At 46.0% G+C, this 17,673-nt stretch overlaps 1 protein-coding gene across 1 annotated transcript in view; it reads left to right on the top strand.

Moving 5' to 3' along the window:
* Positions 1 to 13,518: 13,518 nt before the first annotated feature.
* XKR4 (XK related 4) overlaps positions 13,519 to 17,673 on the top strand; it is a 413,864-nt gene continuing 409,709 nt past the window's right edge. Inside the window, exon 1 of the mRNA XM_027042875.2 lies at positions 13,519 to 14,473. Coding sequence (XP_026898676.1) covers positions 13,653 to 14,473 — 821 coding nt within the window. The 5' untranslated portion in view covers positions 13,519 to 13,652. The remainder of the gene's footprint in view (positions 14,474 to 17,673) is intronic.

The following is a 17,673-nucleotide window of genomic DNA, read 5'->3' as shown; positions in this document are numbered from 1 at the left end:
CGTACAACATAGTTATTTGACATAATCGTCACAATGATTGTAGTTACCATCTGTCACCATACAAAGTTAGTACAGTATTATTGACTACATTCTCCATGCAATACATTACATTCCTATTCCTTATTTATTTTATAAGTGGAAGTTTGTACTTCTTGATTCACTTCACCCATTCCCCACCCTCAAACCCCAACACCTGTGGTAACCACCAATCTAGTCTTTGTATCTATGAGTCTAGGTTTTGTTTTGTTTGTTTTGTTTTTTAGGTTCCACATATAAGTGAGATCTTATAGTATTTGTCGTTGTCTGACTTATTTTACTTACCATAATTCCTTCAAGGTCCATCCATGCTGTTACAAATGTCTAGATTTGTTTCATTATTTTATGGCTGATTTGGGTATGTGTGTGTGTGTGTGTGTGTGTGTGTTTCATCTATTGATGGAAACTTAAGTTGCTTCCATGTCCCCTACTATTATGATCAATTAATATTTGCTTTACATATTTTGGTTATTCTATGTTAGGTGCATGTATATTTATAAATGTTACTTGTTTTTGTAGGACTTGCCCCTTTATCATTATATAGTGCCCCCTCCTTATCTTTTATTACAGTCTTTTAAGTCTATTTTGTCTGGTATGAATATAACTTCTCCAGATCTCTTTTTGTTTCCATTCACGTGAAATATATTTTTGCATCCCTTCACTTCCAATCTGTGTGTGTCCTTACCTCTAAGGGAGTCTCTTGTAGGCAGTATGTGGATGTGCTTTGTTTTTTAAAAAAAATTTTTTTTTCCATTCAGCCAATCTATGTGTTTTGATTGGAGAATTTAGTCCATTTACATTTAAAGTGATGACTGATAGGTATGTACTTATTGCCATTTTATGAATTGTCTTCTTGATGTTTTTGTAGTTCCTCTTTTTTCCTTTATTCTCTTTCTCTCTTTCCTTGTGGTTTGATGACTTTCCCTAGTGTTATGTTTAGATTCCTTTCTCATTTTCATTTGTGTATTTTATAAGTCTCTGTTTTGTGCTTCCCATGAGGTTCACATGTATCATCCTATAGCAGTCTATTTTAAGTTGATAGCAATTTAAATTTTAACACATTCCAAGACTTTACTTTGTTACTCCCTTCACCATGTTTTATTTTTTTGATGTCAGATTTTACATTTTTTTTTAATTTTGGGTAATCCTTAACCATTGCAGTTTTTGTTAATTTTACTACTTTGTGTTTTAACCATATTTATACTTTATGCTTTTTAAGTGATTAATCCATTTCCTTTAGTATATATTTACTTTTACCAGAGAGGTTTTTACTTTCATATGTTTTCTTTTATTAATTAGTGCTGTTTCTATTCAGCTTTAAAAAAATCTCTTTAACATTTCTTGTAAGGCAAATTTAGTAGTAATGAACTCCTTTAGCTTTTGCTTATCTGGAAAACTCTATATCTCTCTTTCAAAGTTGAATGATAATTTTGCCAGATAGCGTGTTCTTGGTTTGAAGGGGTTTTTTTTTTCCCTTCACTTTGCCTATGTAATGCCACTCCCTTCTGGTCTGCAAATTTTCTGGTGAGAAATCTGTTGATGACTTTATGGGGTTTCCCTTATATGTTACAATTTGTTTTTCTCTTACTGACTTTAAAATTCTCTTACTATCTTTGACTTTTGACATTTTAACTATAATGTCTTGTCTTGATGTGGATATCTTGGTGTTCATCTTACTTGGAAATCTCTGGGCCTCCTGCACTTGGATGTCTGTTTCCTTTCTCAGGTTAGGGAAATTTTCAACCATTATTTCTTTAAATAAATTGTCTGCCCCTTTCTTTCTCTCTTCTCCTTGTGGGAGCCCTATAATTCAAATATTATTCCACTTGATGTTATCCTACAGGTCCCTTCAATTATCTTCATTTTTAAAAATTCTTTTTTTCTTTTTGCTGCTCTAGCTGGGTGAGTTCCATTGCTTTGGCTTCCAGTTTGCTGATTCACTATTCTGTTTCATCTAGTTTGCTGTTGAGCCCCTCTAGTGTATTTTCAGTTGGCTATTTATTCTTCAGCTCTGTGATCTCTGTTTGGTTCTTTCTTATGTTTTCTATCTCTTTGTTGAAATTCTTGCTGTGTTTACCCATTCTTCTCCCAAGCCTGGTAAGCATCTTTATGACCATTACTTTGAATCTATACAAGGTAGATTACTTATCTCCACATCATTAAAGCCTTTCTTCGGCTTTGTTCTTATTCTTTCATTTGGAATATTGTTCTCTGTTCCCTCATTTTGCTTGATTCTCTGTGTTTGTTTCTATGTGTGAGGTGAAATGGCTACGTCCCTCAGTCTTGAAGGAGTCACCTTGTGCAGATGATGATCCTTCTCATTCAATCTTGCCCTCACCCTCATTTGTCTCTCAAACCTTTGTGCTTGTCTCAGCCACCTGATTTATTCTTGATATGTCCCTGTTGTTGAAGCTGGGCCAAGACCCGCCAGTGTTCCAAGGGGGGAGGAGGAGGATCTCATTTAGTGCTGAGTTTCAGGCTGATGGCAAGCCAGACCCTCAGGTTGTGGCTTTTAAAGTATGCAAATATATATAGTTTTGTGGAGCTATGATCATCATTTCTGCTGGCCTACAGACCAGGAGGTCAGGAGATGTCCCTTGGGTGACAGTTGTAAAAAATTGGGGGTCTAAGCAAGTGTATAAGTGCCTTTCTTGGAGGTCTCATTGAGCTGTAGCGAGGTCAAAGGGGTGTTCAGGGAGAGGGCCTCCCTGCCTATGCTCCCCGGGGAGAGGCTTTTTAGCCTCTAGATGTGTGGGAAACCTGAAGCCTGTCCCTCAGGCTGAAACTTCAGGCTAATATGCCTTTTTCACAAGAATATTGGGGTTGCGTTTTAGTTTGCTGTCCGCACGGTGCCCTGGGGGTGGCAGCCTCTTAAGAACGGTCTTTCTCATTGTTACATTCCCACGGAACTCAGGGATGCCAGCCCCTTGGCCACCAGGGCCAGGCAATCAAGGGGCGCCCCCTGTGTGGGTTGTGCACACCCACTGGCTTTGGAGCTGGAGAGTATAGGCAGCAGGGCAAGCTCACTGGTTTGAGAAAGGTAGGGTGATTGTGCCGTGACTGTTCATCCTGCCTGTCTCAGTAAGGCACCAGGAGGACAGCTTGCTCACCTGTGCTAGCTGGCCAGGTGAAAAGTGTAAAAGTAGCGTCCACCAGTGCCTCTGTCTCCAATAAGTCAACTATCCCCTGCCCCTCCCACAATGCTTTTAGAGTAGCTAATAAATCTCATAGTCTAGGTCCTTTGCAAACTTCTGGTTTTTGGGGGTCCCCCCCACCCCCCGCCTAGGTCTCAGGGTGAGCGGGACTCGACGTGAATTTTTAAAAGCGGAATCTCACTTTCCTCTATCACTTGGGAGCCCCAATGACTGGGTCCCACTCTGCACTCAAGGTAGTCCCGGTCTGGCTGTCCCACACTATGGTGACTCCACTGTTTGGCCCCGTCTTGTTCAGCCTTGCAATTCCATCTGCTTGTTGTAACATTCTTGTTCTTTTTGTGTCTCTTAGCTCTCTTCCAAATCCCAACCGAGCCCTCACAGAAGTCTTGCCCCTCTCCTTTCTCATGTACTCCCCTGGTCTTACATGAATTTTGTTTCTTATCCTCTACATCCCTAAAGTCCTATATTAAGAAAAACGCTAGTGATGTATCTGCATCACAGAAGCGGCTAGTAGAATAAAGAATCCTTGCTGACATCTTCTAACGCTCTTGAGAGTGGGAGGGTCTGCTTCAACATTTTTATAAAACTCTCTTTTTATACCTTGTATGAGAGACTATGTACTTTTTCGGGTCTAGTGTTAGATTTACAGAAAAGTTACAAAGATGTCATCGAGACTTTCTTTATATACCTCTCACTCGGTTACCCCGTTAACACCTTACATTGGTGCGTTACCTTCGTTCACAACTAAGACACCAACACTGATACATTCCTACTAGCCAAACTTTGAACTTTATTTGAATTGCACTGATTTATCCACTTATGCCTCTTCCAGGATCCTACCCAGGACACCCTTACTCCTCATTTCCTTAGCTTCCTCTCGGCTGTGACAGTTTCTCAAACTTTGCTTATTTTTGATATGTACTTGTTTGGCATGTTGTAGAATGTCCCTCTACTAGGATCTGTCTGATGATTTCCTCATGATTACATTCGAGTTGTAGCTTTGGGGGAGGACCACAGAGGAGAAGTGCCCTCATCCCCTGTTTTAGGGGTACCTGCTATCAACATGACTTATCACTGTGGATTTTGATCTAGATCACCTGGCCAAGAGAACGTCTACCAGATTTCTCCACTGGAAAATGGCTCCCCAACCTTCCCAGGGTAGAAGGTAGGGCAGGAGCGGGGGTGGATTAAGCCCTTTCTTCTCAAGGGGTTCATGTGCTTTTTGATTCTGCTACTTTCCTCTCAAGCACCAGAATCCAATATAAATAAAACTCTTTCTTAGTCAAGACTATAATACTTTTAAAATTTGTCTAAGTGCTAGAGTGGAAACTACATGTTTTCTGCTTTTTTATTGCAAATGTACATTTTAACTATGTCAGAGTTAAACAGAATCTTATTGGCTAGCTTGGGGACTTAATCACCTAAGCACCATTTTTGTTTTTTGTTTTCTTATGGGAAAATGCACTTTAAGACTTAAATGACTCACTAAGATACTTCAGAAACAAAACTCACTTGGCCAGTCAGAGGCTATTATGAAGTATAGAAAGAAAGCCAGGGCTCCCTCTTTCTTTCTGCATCAAATCTAACCCTTTGCCCCCAGCAATTAAGATATTTCATTTTAGGAGTGCCTGGGTGGCTCAGTCGGTTGAGTGTCCAACTCTTGATTTCAGCTCAGGACATGACCCCAGGGTGTAAGGCTGGGCTCCCAGTGCTGAACGCAGAGCCTGTTTAAGATTCTCTCTCTCTCTCTCTCTCTCTCTCTTTCTCTCTCTCTCTGCCTGTCTCAAAATAAATAAACAAACAAAAAAAGGACACTTCATTTTAGACCCTAAATTGCATCCCATTGTATTTGCTTTTCATCAGCTTGTTGTTGCTCTGCCCATTTGGAAATTGGAATATTGGGGCAATTCAACCCTCCAGATTCCTCTAATGGTCATTTTGGTGCTTGTATCCCTTAACACTAACCTGTTCCTTCCCCAGCTTCCTTCTAAACTTTAAATTCCATGGTACTGCTCTAATTTTTATTTTTGGATTTTGAGCATTTTAGATGACTTTATGCTTTTGGAGTTTTAGTTTTTGGAAAGTCATGGGCATAGTTCTCCTGGACTTCAGAAGAGGTGCAGATTATTTGTCTAGGAAACCTTTTCCAGAATATTTACCAAATGCCTGTCAATATGGCAGACACTGTGTTAGGCTCTGGGCACAGAGTCTATACATGGAAGATTAGTGGTATCTCATAAATCATAAAGGGTCTTATATAAGATCTCTCTTTAATTCTCAACTCTGCTACTAGATTGTTCATTCTAAAATGCAAAATTAGCCATGCTACTCTTTTACTTTAAATGGTTCAAGAGTCCCTATAGTTTTGAGGGGCAAATACATCTTATTAACTTATCCCATAAGAACTGTGATATCAAGTAGTCTTTCCAACTCTCAAGGTCTCATTTTTTTCAAATAGTAGTAAAATGCCTGTCTGCATTCTTTTTAAAATGTGTCATGAGGTCTTAATAAGGCAATAGTGTTTGAAAAGCATAGGGTATGAGATAATTTTATTTCCTCTTGGTTGGAAACTTTTTACTTCTTTTCTTTTCTTTTCTTTTCTTTTCTTTTCTTTTCTTTTCTTTTCTTTTCTTTTCTTTTTTACATTAACTAACTATGTGTTATTCTATTCATTTAAATGGAAGCCTGAAGAATGGACAAGAGTTAGGAAAATGGGTCTTGTGGTGGCACAAGGGTGTGGCCCAGATGTCCGGAGAAGAGAGGAGATCTCTCCACATCTGGGATGGTACAGTGAAGGGTGTGCCAGAACATAAGACGGGGGTCTCTGGCTGGCCAACAAGGAAGAGCAAAATAGCTCCATTATGATGGGTTCCTACCAACTCTTAGAATACCCCCAGAGGGTATTTCTTCACTCATTTGAAATGACTGGATGTGAAGCCCTACAGTCTTCTCAGAATTATGGTCGATAGTGTAAGTGAAGAATCTTCAATTTGGTAGTTTCCCGGATGGACTCCAGAGAGGGGTTCTAGGACATATGCCACTGGCTTATTCATCAAGACACCTGTCTCAGTAGCATTCAATTGCTTCGGTAATACAAGATTAGCTTTTTGGTTTTTTTTCCCAAATGAAGCTCTTATTGGTAAACAAAAACACAAGGGAGGAATATGAGTATGGATAGTCACCCTGTCTTAGTTTATGCAGGCTGCGCTAACAAAACACCATAGACTAGTGGTGACATATATTCAGTCCATACCACACCCCAAGTGGAATCCTTAATTTGGTTGGGGTTGAACGACTGACTTTCCTGGCTGACCATAGGGGACGGCTGGGTCTTCTTTAATTCACCTCTATCTTTTCAAGGTCAAACACGTTGAATCAAAATATTTAATACTGACTATGTTTTACTAACTACCTTTCTCCCGAGTCCGAATATTCCCTCTCTGAAGCTGGATTATATATTAAAAAAATAGAAACAGGGGTGCCTGAGTAGCTCAGTTGGTTAAACATCTGACTCGATCTCCACTCAGGTCATGACCTCACAATTTGTGAGACAGATCTCCATGTCAGGCTCTGTGCAGACAGTGCAGACCTTGCGTGGGATTCTCTATCTTTCTCTCTCTCTCTGAAAATAAATAAAGAGACCTTTAAAAAATAGAATCATACTAACAAAGACCCAAACAAAATATGCTTTCCACCCCCACCTAATATGAATCTTTGGGGCAAATGTTAACATTAATGCCTATTCTGATAGAGCTTCTACACTGGAACCTATAGGATAAGCTCAGTACCTACTGGTAAGTGTGTGGGCTCTCTGCAGAATGGGAGGTCATCCCGTGCCCCACGCTACCTCCCATAGAACAAGGTAGAACCTTAAGTAGACAGGCAAAGAGTCAGGCCTCTTTCTCTTGGCCTAGATGAAGGGACTAAGCATGTAAGTACAATGAAGAGAGGACTTGTATAAAAAATGAGGTTGCCCGAACTGGTGGCAAAGGGTCTCATCGATGAGGATTTGAAGTGCAGATTTAAAGAAAATGAAACAAACCTTATGGATACTTGGAGAAAAGCATCCCAGAAAGAACGGACAGCATATGCAAAGAATCTGGGAAGTGGCCTTACAAGTGTATCTGAGGTATCATCATAAGGAGAACTGTGTAGATGGAGTGGAGGGAGGGAATGGATGAGTAGGGTCAGAAGGAAACTGGCCGCCCAGGAGTCAGATTATATAGGGCTTTGCATGCCAATATGAAAATGTTTCTTTTTATATGGTGAAAGACGGGAAGATGTTGGACAAATACGAGTCAGGGCTGACTTCGTGAGTGTGTGACCAGTGCAGGTGCACAGGGCTCCATGCTTAGAAGGGCACTTTAATGCGTTGCATTTGCCACCTTTTGTTCTTTGAATCTGTGTTTTGTAAGTGAATTCTGATCCGATAATGAAGCATGTGCCAAAGACTTGGAACCTCAGCTCACAAGTGGCCTCCCTGCTTCCCTAGGATGGATTCTCTGCCACCCACTCACCACCTCCTGGTGCTCTGGCCCTGCCTGACCTCCCACTCCACACTTTCACCTGTGTCCCAGTACCATTGCTATCCCCCACCTTTAGTGGAGCCCCGGGTATGAAGCGGGAGTGTTGCGGTCAGGTGTATGCTCCATGGCATTTCAGGGTGAGGCAAGGTGGTAGCCCTCCCCTTCTCGGGCTGGCAGCTTTAGGAGCCTTCAGCAGGGGTCTCTTGCCCACCGAGGATCCAGGTATTCAGCATGTCCCAGTGTGAAGGCTGCAATCTCTTAAGGATTGTTTAGCTATTATGGGTTGAAGCAGAGGTTCACGGGGAAGGAGACTGGCTTCCTTGCCCCTGACCAGGGTCCTGCATTATCATTTTGTGCTGGGCCCCACAAGTTATGTAGCCGACACTGATGTGAATCAATGAATAGCATGACCCGGCTTGCTCATCCGAAGGATCCCTCTGACTGCCATGTTGACCGTAGGGGAAGCAAGGGAGGACACAGAAAGACCAGGAGGGAGACGGGAATCCAGGAGGGAGATAACTGTGAATCTAATCAAAGTGGTGTCAGGGAAGATGGTAAGGAATGGTCAAATAAAAATAGATTTTGAATGTGGAGCCAACAGTATTTTCTGGTGGACTAGATATAGGGTCTAAGAGAAGGAAGTGGCCAAGAATGACTCTACAATTCTTTGGTTTGAGAAACAAAAGGAAAGAGTTTCCATTAACTGAAATAAGGAAGGAGGAACAGATTTTGAGGGGTGTGGGAGGACTCAAAGTGCAATTTCAGACTATTTAAATTTGAGATGTCCATTAGGCATCCAAGTACAGACGTTGAGAAAGCTGTTTGATGTATTCTGGGGTCCAGGGCCTGGAGAAATAAATAGGGGAGTCATCACCATATAGATGGTATTTTAAAACATAAGATTTCGTGAAATTATCGAGGGAGCAAGAGTACACAGAGAAAGATTTGAGGACTGAGCCTATTTAAAGATAGAGGAAATGAGAAAGAATTAGCAAAGGACCCAGAATTAGCAGAGAGGCAGGCTTTGAGAAAGAAAAAACCAAGAGTGTGTGGTAGAGTGAAAGCCTAGTGAATAATATATTTCAGTGAGCAGGGAGGGAGTGGTCAACTAGGTCAAGGCTGCCGAAAGGTCCGAGTGAGATAAGAAGTGGGATGTTTAATAAAGTAGAGAGAGATGGGGTGCACTTGGTGAGAGCAGTTTCTCTGGAGCTGTCCTGGGTTCATCTGAGAGTGTGCCAGAGGTTAGGAGAAGAGGAACTGAAGAGTGCCAGGTTAGGTAACTCTAGAGGAACTCTGTGTGAAAGGTTTTGGGGAGATTTAGTGGTACCTAAGAGGGTACTGGAATTAAAAAATTGAGGGTGTATGTTTTGCGTTTTTTGGGGGGGGGTTGCTTTGTTTTCTAACTTGTGGATACATGAGAGCATGCTTGTGTGCCAACTGGAATGACCCAGCAGAGGGAGAACCAATGATTGTTGAAATTATCCTTGAGCTGTGCTCTTGAGCATTGAGAAGAGTGAGAAAGCGGGGTCTCCTGGTGCAGGCAGGAGGCTGAGTATGTTGGTACCAATGCCGGTAGGTAGGCTGGGAGGTACTGAGAGTTTTGTGGGTTCTGTTCTGATTGCTTCGTTTTTCTCAGTTAAATGGGAAGCATCAGCTGAGATTAAGGATGAGGAAGGAGGTAAAGTTGGAGAAGGGAAAATTAAAAAAAAAGAAAGAATGCTTTAGAAGAGTAGAAAAGAAAAGGGACAAGTAAGGCACAGTGTGAGGCTGAGCAGGACTGGGGGGTCCCTGCAGGCTTTTTGTGACCCCAAAGGAGCTCAGTCAGCCTGGCTGCACCCTTCCTCTGACTGCAGCTGGTTGGAGGGACCTAGGCTTCCAGTTGGTGGAGAGCGGGGTTTGGACAGGCTCAGTGTTTTGTGAAGTGGGAGGGACAACAGGGATGAGGACGTGTTTGAGAAAGAGCTGATGATGGCTGACCATGGAAGTTCTGCTACGTAAGGAGAAAAGTGAGGGCAAGATCAGGTTAAAGGGCATGAGAATGAAGCAGAAAGGAATCCAAGGGTACTTGAGGGAATGGGTGAACCATTTGGGAGGGAGTAGCCGCAGTGGGATGCTGCCGTTGAGTAATGTCACGGTTTAGATTACAGTGGAGGTGAACTTCTGAGATACAGTAGAAGATCAGATCATTGAAGGAGAGATTATAGTACAGACAGGCCAGGAACCTGCATCAAAAACCAATGGATTCTGATGCAGTTGGTCCAAGGACAGTATTTTGAGGAAATCTGATTTTAGGGAGAGTTGACAAGCTGAACATTAAATTTTAGAGTTAAGCCAGGAAACACGAAGGAGTGGAAGGGGTGCCTGGGTGGCTCAGTCAGTTGAGTGTCTGACTTATGCTCAGGTCATGATTTCATGGTTTTGTGAGTTCGAGCCCCGCGTCGGGCTCTGTGCTGACAGCTCAGAGCCTGGAGCCTGCTTCAGCTCAGAGCCTGGAGCCTGCTTCGGATTCTGTGTCTCCTTTTCTCTCTGCCCCTTCCCTGCTCATGCTCATGCTCATGCTCTATCTCTCTTTCAAAAATAAATAAACATTAAAAGAAAAAAAAAAAGGAAAACATGAGGGGGTGGAAGAAACATGAAGAATATTAACAGAATGTTGTGTATTTAGTGTTTGAATGTTCTGGACACTGGATGTGGTGTTAGTTTACATGTATCATTTAATTTATTCCTGGCGACAACATTGGATACTAGAGACTATTATCATCCCTATTTTACGAGTGATAAACATGAGAGCCAGAGAGGTTAAATAACATGCCCAAGGGCGCCTCTGTCTGAGGCTAAACCCTGAGCGCTTAACCATTATGTCCGTCAGTCTTGACAAGTGCCATGATTATGATAGAGCAGGTGATATTAAAATCCACATCCTGAGATGTGAATAATAGACTTATGGGATTAGAGACTCTCGGGAACAATATTGTATACAAAGCCCAGTAATATGCATTACCTCATCTAATCCTCCTCTTAATCCTGTGTATTAAGCAATTTGCCCAGATCCTGGGGCCAGTAAGCAGCAGAACCAGGATGGGCCGGAATGCTCATCTTCTGATCACCTACTTGTACACTCCTTCCACCAACTTCCACTAACATTTCCAGAGATGGTCCAGACAGAAACTTTCAAAAGGGTCTAGACAGTTTCGAGCAAATGTATTATTAAGGAAACCATCACTAGTTATTTCTTTCTTAGAACCTAACAGGGTAAGTCTCATAATTCCTATGTTGCCATGGGAACATAGTGAGTACAGAATGTAGTTATGGAATGTTCTTTCTATAAACTCATGCATTCATTCAACTGTAATTTTCTGAGCAAATAGTCTGTGCAGGTGCTGTGCTAGGTGCACAGGATACAACCGAGTAAGAAACATCCCTGCTCTAAAGGAACCTTCAGTCAGCTCCCGGCCTTTAGAAGCTCAGATGCTCTGCAGGCTCTTTTCCCTGGAACAATTTTAAGGCACTGCATTTGACCTAGAATACACTCCATCCCTTAGGACCCGGTCACCTAAGAGATCATACCTCTCCCCAGTGGTTTGGCACACAGTAAGATGAGCTGTAGTGCCCTGGAGATGGAATCTTAGATTTGGACCTTGGGGAAATAGTACCAGAGTGTTATTCTAGAAAGGATTTTCTCACTCCAGGAGGATCCGAGTTGAAAGTTAGATTTAAAAATACGCCCTTTGCCTGGCGTTCTGTCTGGCTCCGTGATACTGCATTGACCTTTATTCACCACTTGGCCATGACTTTTGCTAGACATAATGGATTTGTACATGCCATGTAAGGGGCAGGGGCTCTGTGGCCCTACAGGCTCCTGCCACACAGTCAGGAAAGGCCAAGTAAGGCGGCGCCCAGGGCCGCCACCTGTAAGAATAAAGGAGGCCGCATCCAGGGCTGGGGCGAATTCCACTTTGTCCAGGTTGGTGCTAAAACAGCCGATGAGCCCTAGCACCAGCAGATGTCCGGCGTGGCTGTTTCTACGCGCAGAGAATTTTTTCCCCTGCATTTCTACTTCATGATGCTACTAATTAAGAATGGCGCACACCCTAGTTCAAATGGAGCCTGGTGTCTACAACGGGGAAGGAGAGGAGGGTGCTATGTTTTGCCTCCAGACTTAGAAGACCACAAGTGGCGCTCTTAATGGCAGTGTAACACGTGTTGCCTCACTTCCCTCTGGTCTTAAAACATGTGAGTCACAGTGTAATTAAAGAATTACACTCTCTGTCACTTACACTGCAAGAGTTAAGCGAGACAAATCAGACTAAGTTTTCTGGCTTTAAAAACAAAATGAGGATCCTACGTGCGTTGGGTTTTTAAGGATCTTTTTTTTTTTTCCAAGCCCCCAAATATCCTATATTCTCGTCGTTTCTCATTTGGCGAACCACTCCCATGACAGATTTGATTCACTCGAGTCATTTCTGGAGTTGGCGGACCACACCTCAAGTCCGTAACTCCCACAGCTTCAAGAGAAGGTAATTCTCCTTTTGGAGTAGGGGAGGTGGCGCCCGCTCGCGGCTCCGCCGCTGCCTACCTGCCGGCAGGGCCACAGTTTCCCGGGGTTGCCGGCCCCGCCCCGCTTCCCCGCGGCGCCGGGAGCCGCCGCCAGGGGTGCTGCGCTTCCCTCCCGAGGGAGGAGTGGGTGGAGGGCAGCCGCCAGGCCCGCTGCTCCCCCTGGCTCGGCTGCTGCCCGGCGGCGGAGAGCGCGTGGGGCGTGCTGGCCGGGCGACGTGGGCTTGGGTCGCAGAGGGGGCCTGGGCCACCTCCCCACCTCCCGGCTCCTGGCGCCGGGGTCCACCGGAGAAGCCCGGCCCGCACCCTCCCCCGAGGGCGCCGGCTGGGGCTCCCCGCGGACCCGCCCCCTCGCCGCGGCACTCCAGGCAGGCGGTTCTGCGCTGCACTCCGCGCCTCTGCGGGCCCCGCACGCCCTCTCCCTTCTCAGCTCTCCCGAGGCCGGGCACACCCACCGCCGCTGCCAGCATTCGGGGCCCTCGTGTCCGAGTTAAACCCCGTCTCCCAAACCGTCGCCAGCCCCAGCTGCACACCCAGCCCTGGTCCAGGTACCCGCAGATCAGAGCGGCATACAAAGAGGCCTGCGCCCCCTGAGCCCCCGCCGCCGCCCCGCCCGCCCCTGCCCGCTCTTCCTCGACCTCCGCGAGGGCTGGACGCCGAGACCCCTCCTCTCGGCGCCCTCCTGCCCCTCCCCCTGTGTCGTTCAAATCCACCCAGCGTTCCCCCGAAATCGTGTGAGCTGGGGGCCCTCGACCGTCCCTCGTCGACCTCTCGGCCGCTGCCCCCGGCCCCCGGGACCGGCCGGCCGCCCACCCCCACCGCAGCCGCGAGTCTCGGGCCCGGCCCCTCCTCCGGGGCCCTCCTCCTCCCTCGCCCCTCCCGAGCCGGGGTGGGAGCGGCGGCAGCTGGAAGAGAAGGGATGAGGTCATCCTCTCCCTCGGAGTCAGCTGGTGGAGGAGAGGAAGCGGGAGGAGGGAGCGCGCGCGAGGGGAGGAGAGGAATGTGCAGGTCCGAGGAGCGCCGCGGCGGCCGCTGCTGCTCCTGCTGCTGGCGGCGGCGGCGGCTCGGGCGGCAGCCGCGGGGCCGGGACGGCGAGGAGCGCGGGCGGCTGGCAGGGGCGCGCGCGGGGCGCCGCGAGCAGCTTGGCTCCGCGCAGGCAGCCAGGCGGCGCTCCTGCCGGCCCCAGGCGCGCCGCTAGCCCGGCCCAGCGCCCAGCCCGGCGGGCGGCGGGCGGCGGCGGGCGAGCCGGCGCAGGAGCAGGAGGAGGGGGAGCCGCGCCGCCAGGGAGGGAAGCCGGGGCGAGGCGAGGAGGTGGCGGGAGGAGGAGACAGCGGGGAAAGGTGTCAGATAAAGGAGGGTTCTCCTCCGGTTTGGAGGCATCATGGCCGCTAAGTCAGACGGGAGGCTGAAAATGAAGAAGAGCAGCGACGTGGCGTTCACCCCGCTGCAGAACTCGGACCACTCGGGCTCGGTGCAGGGATTGGCTCCGGGCTTGCCGTCGGGGTCGGGAGCCGAGGACGAGGAGGCGGCCGGGGGCGGCTGCTGCCCGGACGGCGGCGGCTGCTCGCGCTGCTGCTGCTGCTGTGCCGGGAGCGGCGGCTCGGGCGGCGGCTCCGGGGGCTTGGGCGGCCCGGGCGGCGGCGTTGGCGGCCCGGGCGGCAGCGGGGCGGGCTCGGCGGCGCTGTGCCTGCGCCTGGGCAGGGAGCAGCGGCGCTACTCGCTGTGGGACTGCCTCTGGATCCTGGCCGCCGTGGCCGTGTACTTCGCGGACGTGGGCACGGACATCTGGCTCGCCGTGGACTACTACTTGCGCGGCCAGCGCTGGTGGTTCGGGCTCACGCTCTTCTTCGTGGTGCTCGGCTCGCTCTCGGTGCAAGTGTTCAGCTTCCGCTGGTTCGTGCACGATTTCAGCACCGAGGACAGCGCCACGGCCGCAGCCGCCTCCAGCTGCCCGCCGCCTGGAGCCGATTGCAAGACTGTGGCCAGCAGTGGGTCTGCAGCCGCGGAAGGCGAGGCTCGTCCTTCCACGCCGCAAAGGCAAGCGTCCAACGCCAGCAAGAGCAACATCGCCGCCGCCAACAGCGGCAGCAACAGTAGCGGGGCCACCCGGGCCAGCGGCAAACACAGGTCTGCGTCCTGCTCCTTCTGCATCTGGCTCCTGCAGTCACTGATCCACATCCTGCAGCTCGGGCAGATCTGGAGGTACCGTATCAGGGGTGGCGACGGGGGAGGAGTGCTATTGCTAACCACATAACATCCTCGCTGCTTTGCTTTTGCACGAAAATCCTTTAGGGTTGCTGTGGTAGTAACCCTAGTCACACTCTTTCAGTTTGTGGGGTTTTCTTCTTCTTCTTCTTTTTCTTATACCGGGTTTTGCATTTTTAACATTTGTGATCACAACCTAAGGTGGGAGGGAAGTGAGAAGCAGGAGACAGGCAGCAAAGTGGTTTTGATCAACCCATCCCTCCCCTCTGTGTCCCCACGCTGCTTCGCCAGCTTCTCTCTGTTTATGTGCCACCCCCTCCCCATTTTCAGTGATACTGTTCCAGTGGCCGGGAGAGGATTCCCGTCACATCTTCTAAAAATCCTTTTTTATTATGTTGAATTTGCGGGGTATATTGCCATTTGGATGGCTTCTTTTGTTCCCTGTTGCTAATTCTAGTTATATGGGAATTCTTACTGCTCAGAAGTACCCACATTGGAATGCTCACTTGTAGGAGAAGTACTGTGCTCCAAGTAAAAAGCTTAGTGGGCGGACGGCTTGTCCTTTTTTGGAGAATACCGACACCTATATCTATAATCTATATTTATATCTATCTCCAACCATGAGTAGGTTCACTTTTATGATGTCTTTTCTGCTTAGCTTGCAATAACCCCACATTCTGATTTCCCACATAACTAAGAAACCTCAGAAAAGGGGTGGCGCGTCTTGTAAACTTTAATCGGACTCGGCATCTTCATTGGTCGCTCTGCTACTTGTCATCTGATGGACCAAGTCTTTTTACACAGATATCACTTCCACTTAGACACTGGAATACAAAGCTAAACTCTCTGGGCAGAGGGAGCCGTCATTTGAGCGGTCACTGCCTAGATTTAGGAATATCATGAAACAGAGTGCTCAGAAGTACGCAGTGTAAGCAAAATGAGGAAACTTCCTAGGAAGTGCACCAATGTGGGGCTTACGTGCTGGTGTGCCAGTGTCCTTTTCCGTTTCATTTGTAGTTATCTTTGCGATAAAGGCTTTATAAATCATTAAGTGTGCCGAGGACATGTTTCCCATGTGGAAACAACTCAGAGAATTTGTCGAATGGGACGAAAAACTTGTTTTCTTTGCGGCGAACGATAGTGTTTTCGTGGAGAAGAGCAAGGGTGGTTATTTTGCAACCTTTCCTGGGACTGTCGTTGCTTTGTGAAGCAGGATGAACATTGCCATAGACGGCAAACTTTCAAATTGCAAAACTTTTTTTTTTTCCCAAACGGATACTTTCTGGAAAAGTGGTATATGAGAGGCAGTCAGACCCGTCGGTGTTGGAAAGCTCCATAGTTTGGACTCAAAGGACTTTGAAATGTCAGTTAAATGTGATAGCTGTATGTTCCATGAATGACCATTATGAAGCCTTATATGCAGCCATTATTATATGAAGCCATTCAGATTTGATGAAGAACTCAAATGTTCACATTGATCACTGAAATTGTTTAGTGGTGAGGTGCCTATGATTAGTAGTTTCCATCTGATAATGTGGAAAATGAAGCTTACACGCTTACCATTCCATTTGGTGACTTTTGCAAACTTTGTGCCGGATTTGGAAATCACTTACTTTTTGATCACCTTTGAAATGTCTAGATGTATGTAAATAATGCAGCCACTTCTCTTATTAGCTGAAGAACTGCCCATGCTTCCTCCAGATTGATAGTTTATGAAAAATATATTATCAAATTCTGTGACCTGAAAAATAATTTTCATTATCGTTATGTTTACTAGACTGTCGAAACCAAACATTTTCCCGGTTGAAAATTGACATTTAGTTATCTCAGGAGATAAAATGCAGAAAGTGAGAAGTAATTAGGAAAAGAAAAGGGCCCACATACATCTCAGTGAGACCACAGCCACTGGGTCAACTGGCCATACAGAAAAGCTGATCTAGGAGGCGGAGGGAAAGAAGGGTAAGGTCAAATGCACAAGGAAAGTCACAGGCTGTCTGAAAAATGCAGTGACCCACCCAACTCTTAGAGAAACTGGTTACACAAGACTCCTTTTGTTAAGTATTTCTACAGGGTTTTGAGGTTTTTTTCTGCTACTGCATGGTTCCCTGGGAGGAAGTATTGTTGAAAATATTTTCAGATATTTGCCCACATTTTCAGAGTATTGTGTTTAACATGTAAGTCTGAATGATCTAATCCACCTGTTCTTGGATTCTAGTTACGATATTCGGGATGTAGTGGGGTAACTTGATGGAAGTATGGTCTAAGACTCAACCTCGTTTTCTCCTTATAAAGTATGTTTAAACAAACTTTAGCCTAATGTAGGAAACTGGAAAGGGATCGAAAAATTCATGGAGTTTAACACTCAGATGCATTCTAAATTGTTTCAGCTTCTCCGAGTGTAGAGTGTTGGAATGCAACTTTGGGCAGTAGGTCCATCTTTGATAATAAGCTGGTGAAAGGCAGTTCATCACAGATTGTTGTATTAGATCATTATCTTAGACCATTAGGATTCCTTAAATTAGGAACACCCCTCTGCTTCTTCTAGCTTTTCTTTTCAATGCATTATGCACAAATGTTGCAGAAACACCGAGGTACTGAATGGTTCAAAGCTCAGGGGCCATCATTCATGTTTTAACATGCTACTTTCTGAGATCAATAAAATAGATTTTAGCTAGGTTGGTAACTGTCCCTTGTATTTCCATGAAATTTTAGTTATTTTAGGTAAGGGCAAGGTTCTAAAAGCTTTCTGTAGATACAGTCCTTTGAAATAACATCAAAGTGTTTGCTTGTTCAGAAATAGCTATCTGAAACATTTTGGGCAAGATTTGAATGTATTTGTACATTTATTACAAATGCAACTGCTGAAAGCAATGATACATATTCATTTTAATTAAAGTTTACTAATGGGAAATTAATGGCGGCTTTTAAAGTCACAAGAGTTGATTCTGAGAAAGAGCCATTTGAAATAATGAAGTGAGCTTTTGCTACCATGTGAAAAGAGCAATCACGACTTTAAAGGAAATGTGTGTGCAAATGAACAAGTATTTTTTTTCTTGTTCATTTCATATGAGTCCAGAAGTTACTTAGCGTGCAGTCTAGCCAGTGGGAATCACAAATGCCCAGCTGGAACAGTTTTTAAGTCTTCGCACCCATAATCATTTGTATCTGGATGCCTTCTTCCTTCAGAATTTATGACT

The sequence above is a fragment of the Acinonyx jubatus genome, chromosome F2 (genome assembly GCF_027475565.1).
Source record: "Acinonyx jubatus isolate Ajub_Pintada_27869175 chromosome F2, VMU_Ajub_asm_v1.0, whole genome shotgun sequence".
NCBI lineage: Eukaryota > Metazoa > Chordata > Mammalia > Carnivora > Felidae > Acinonyx > Acinonyx jubatus.
This window is presented reverse-complemented; position numbering and strand designations above follow the sequence as displayed.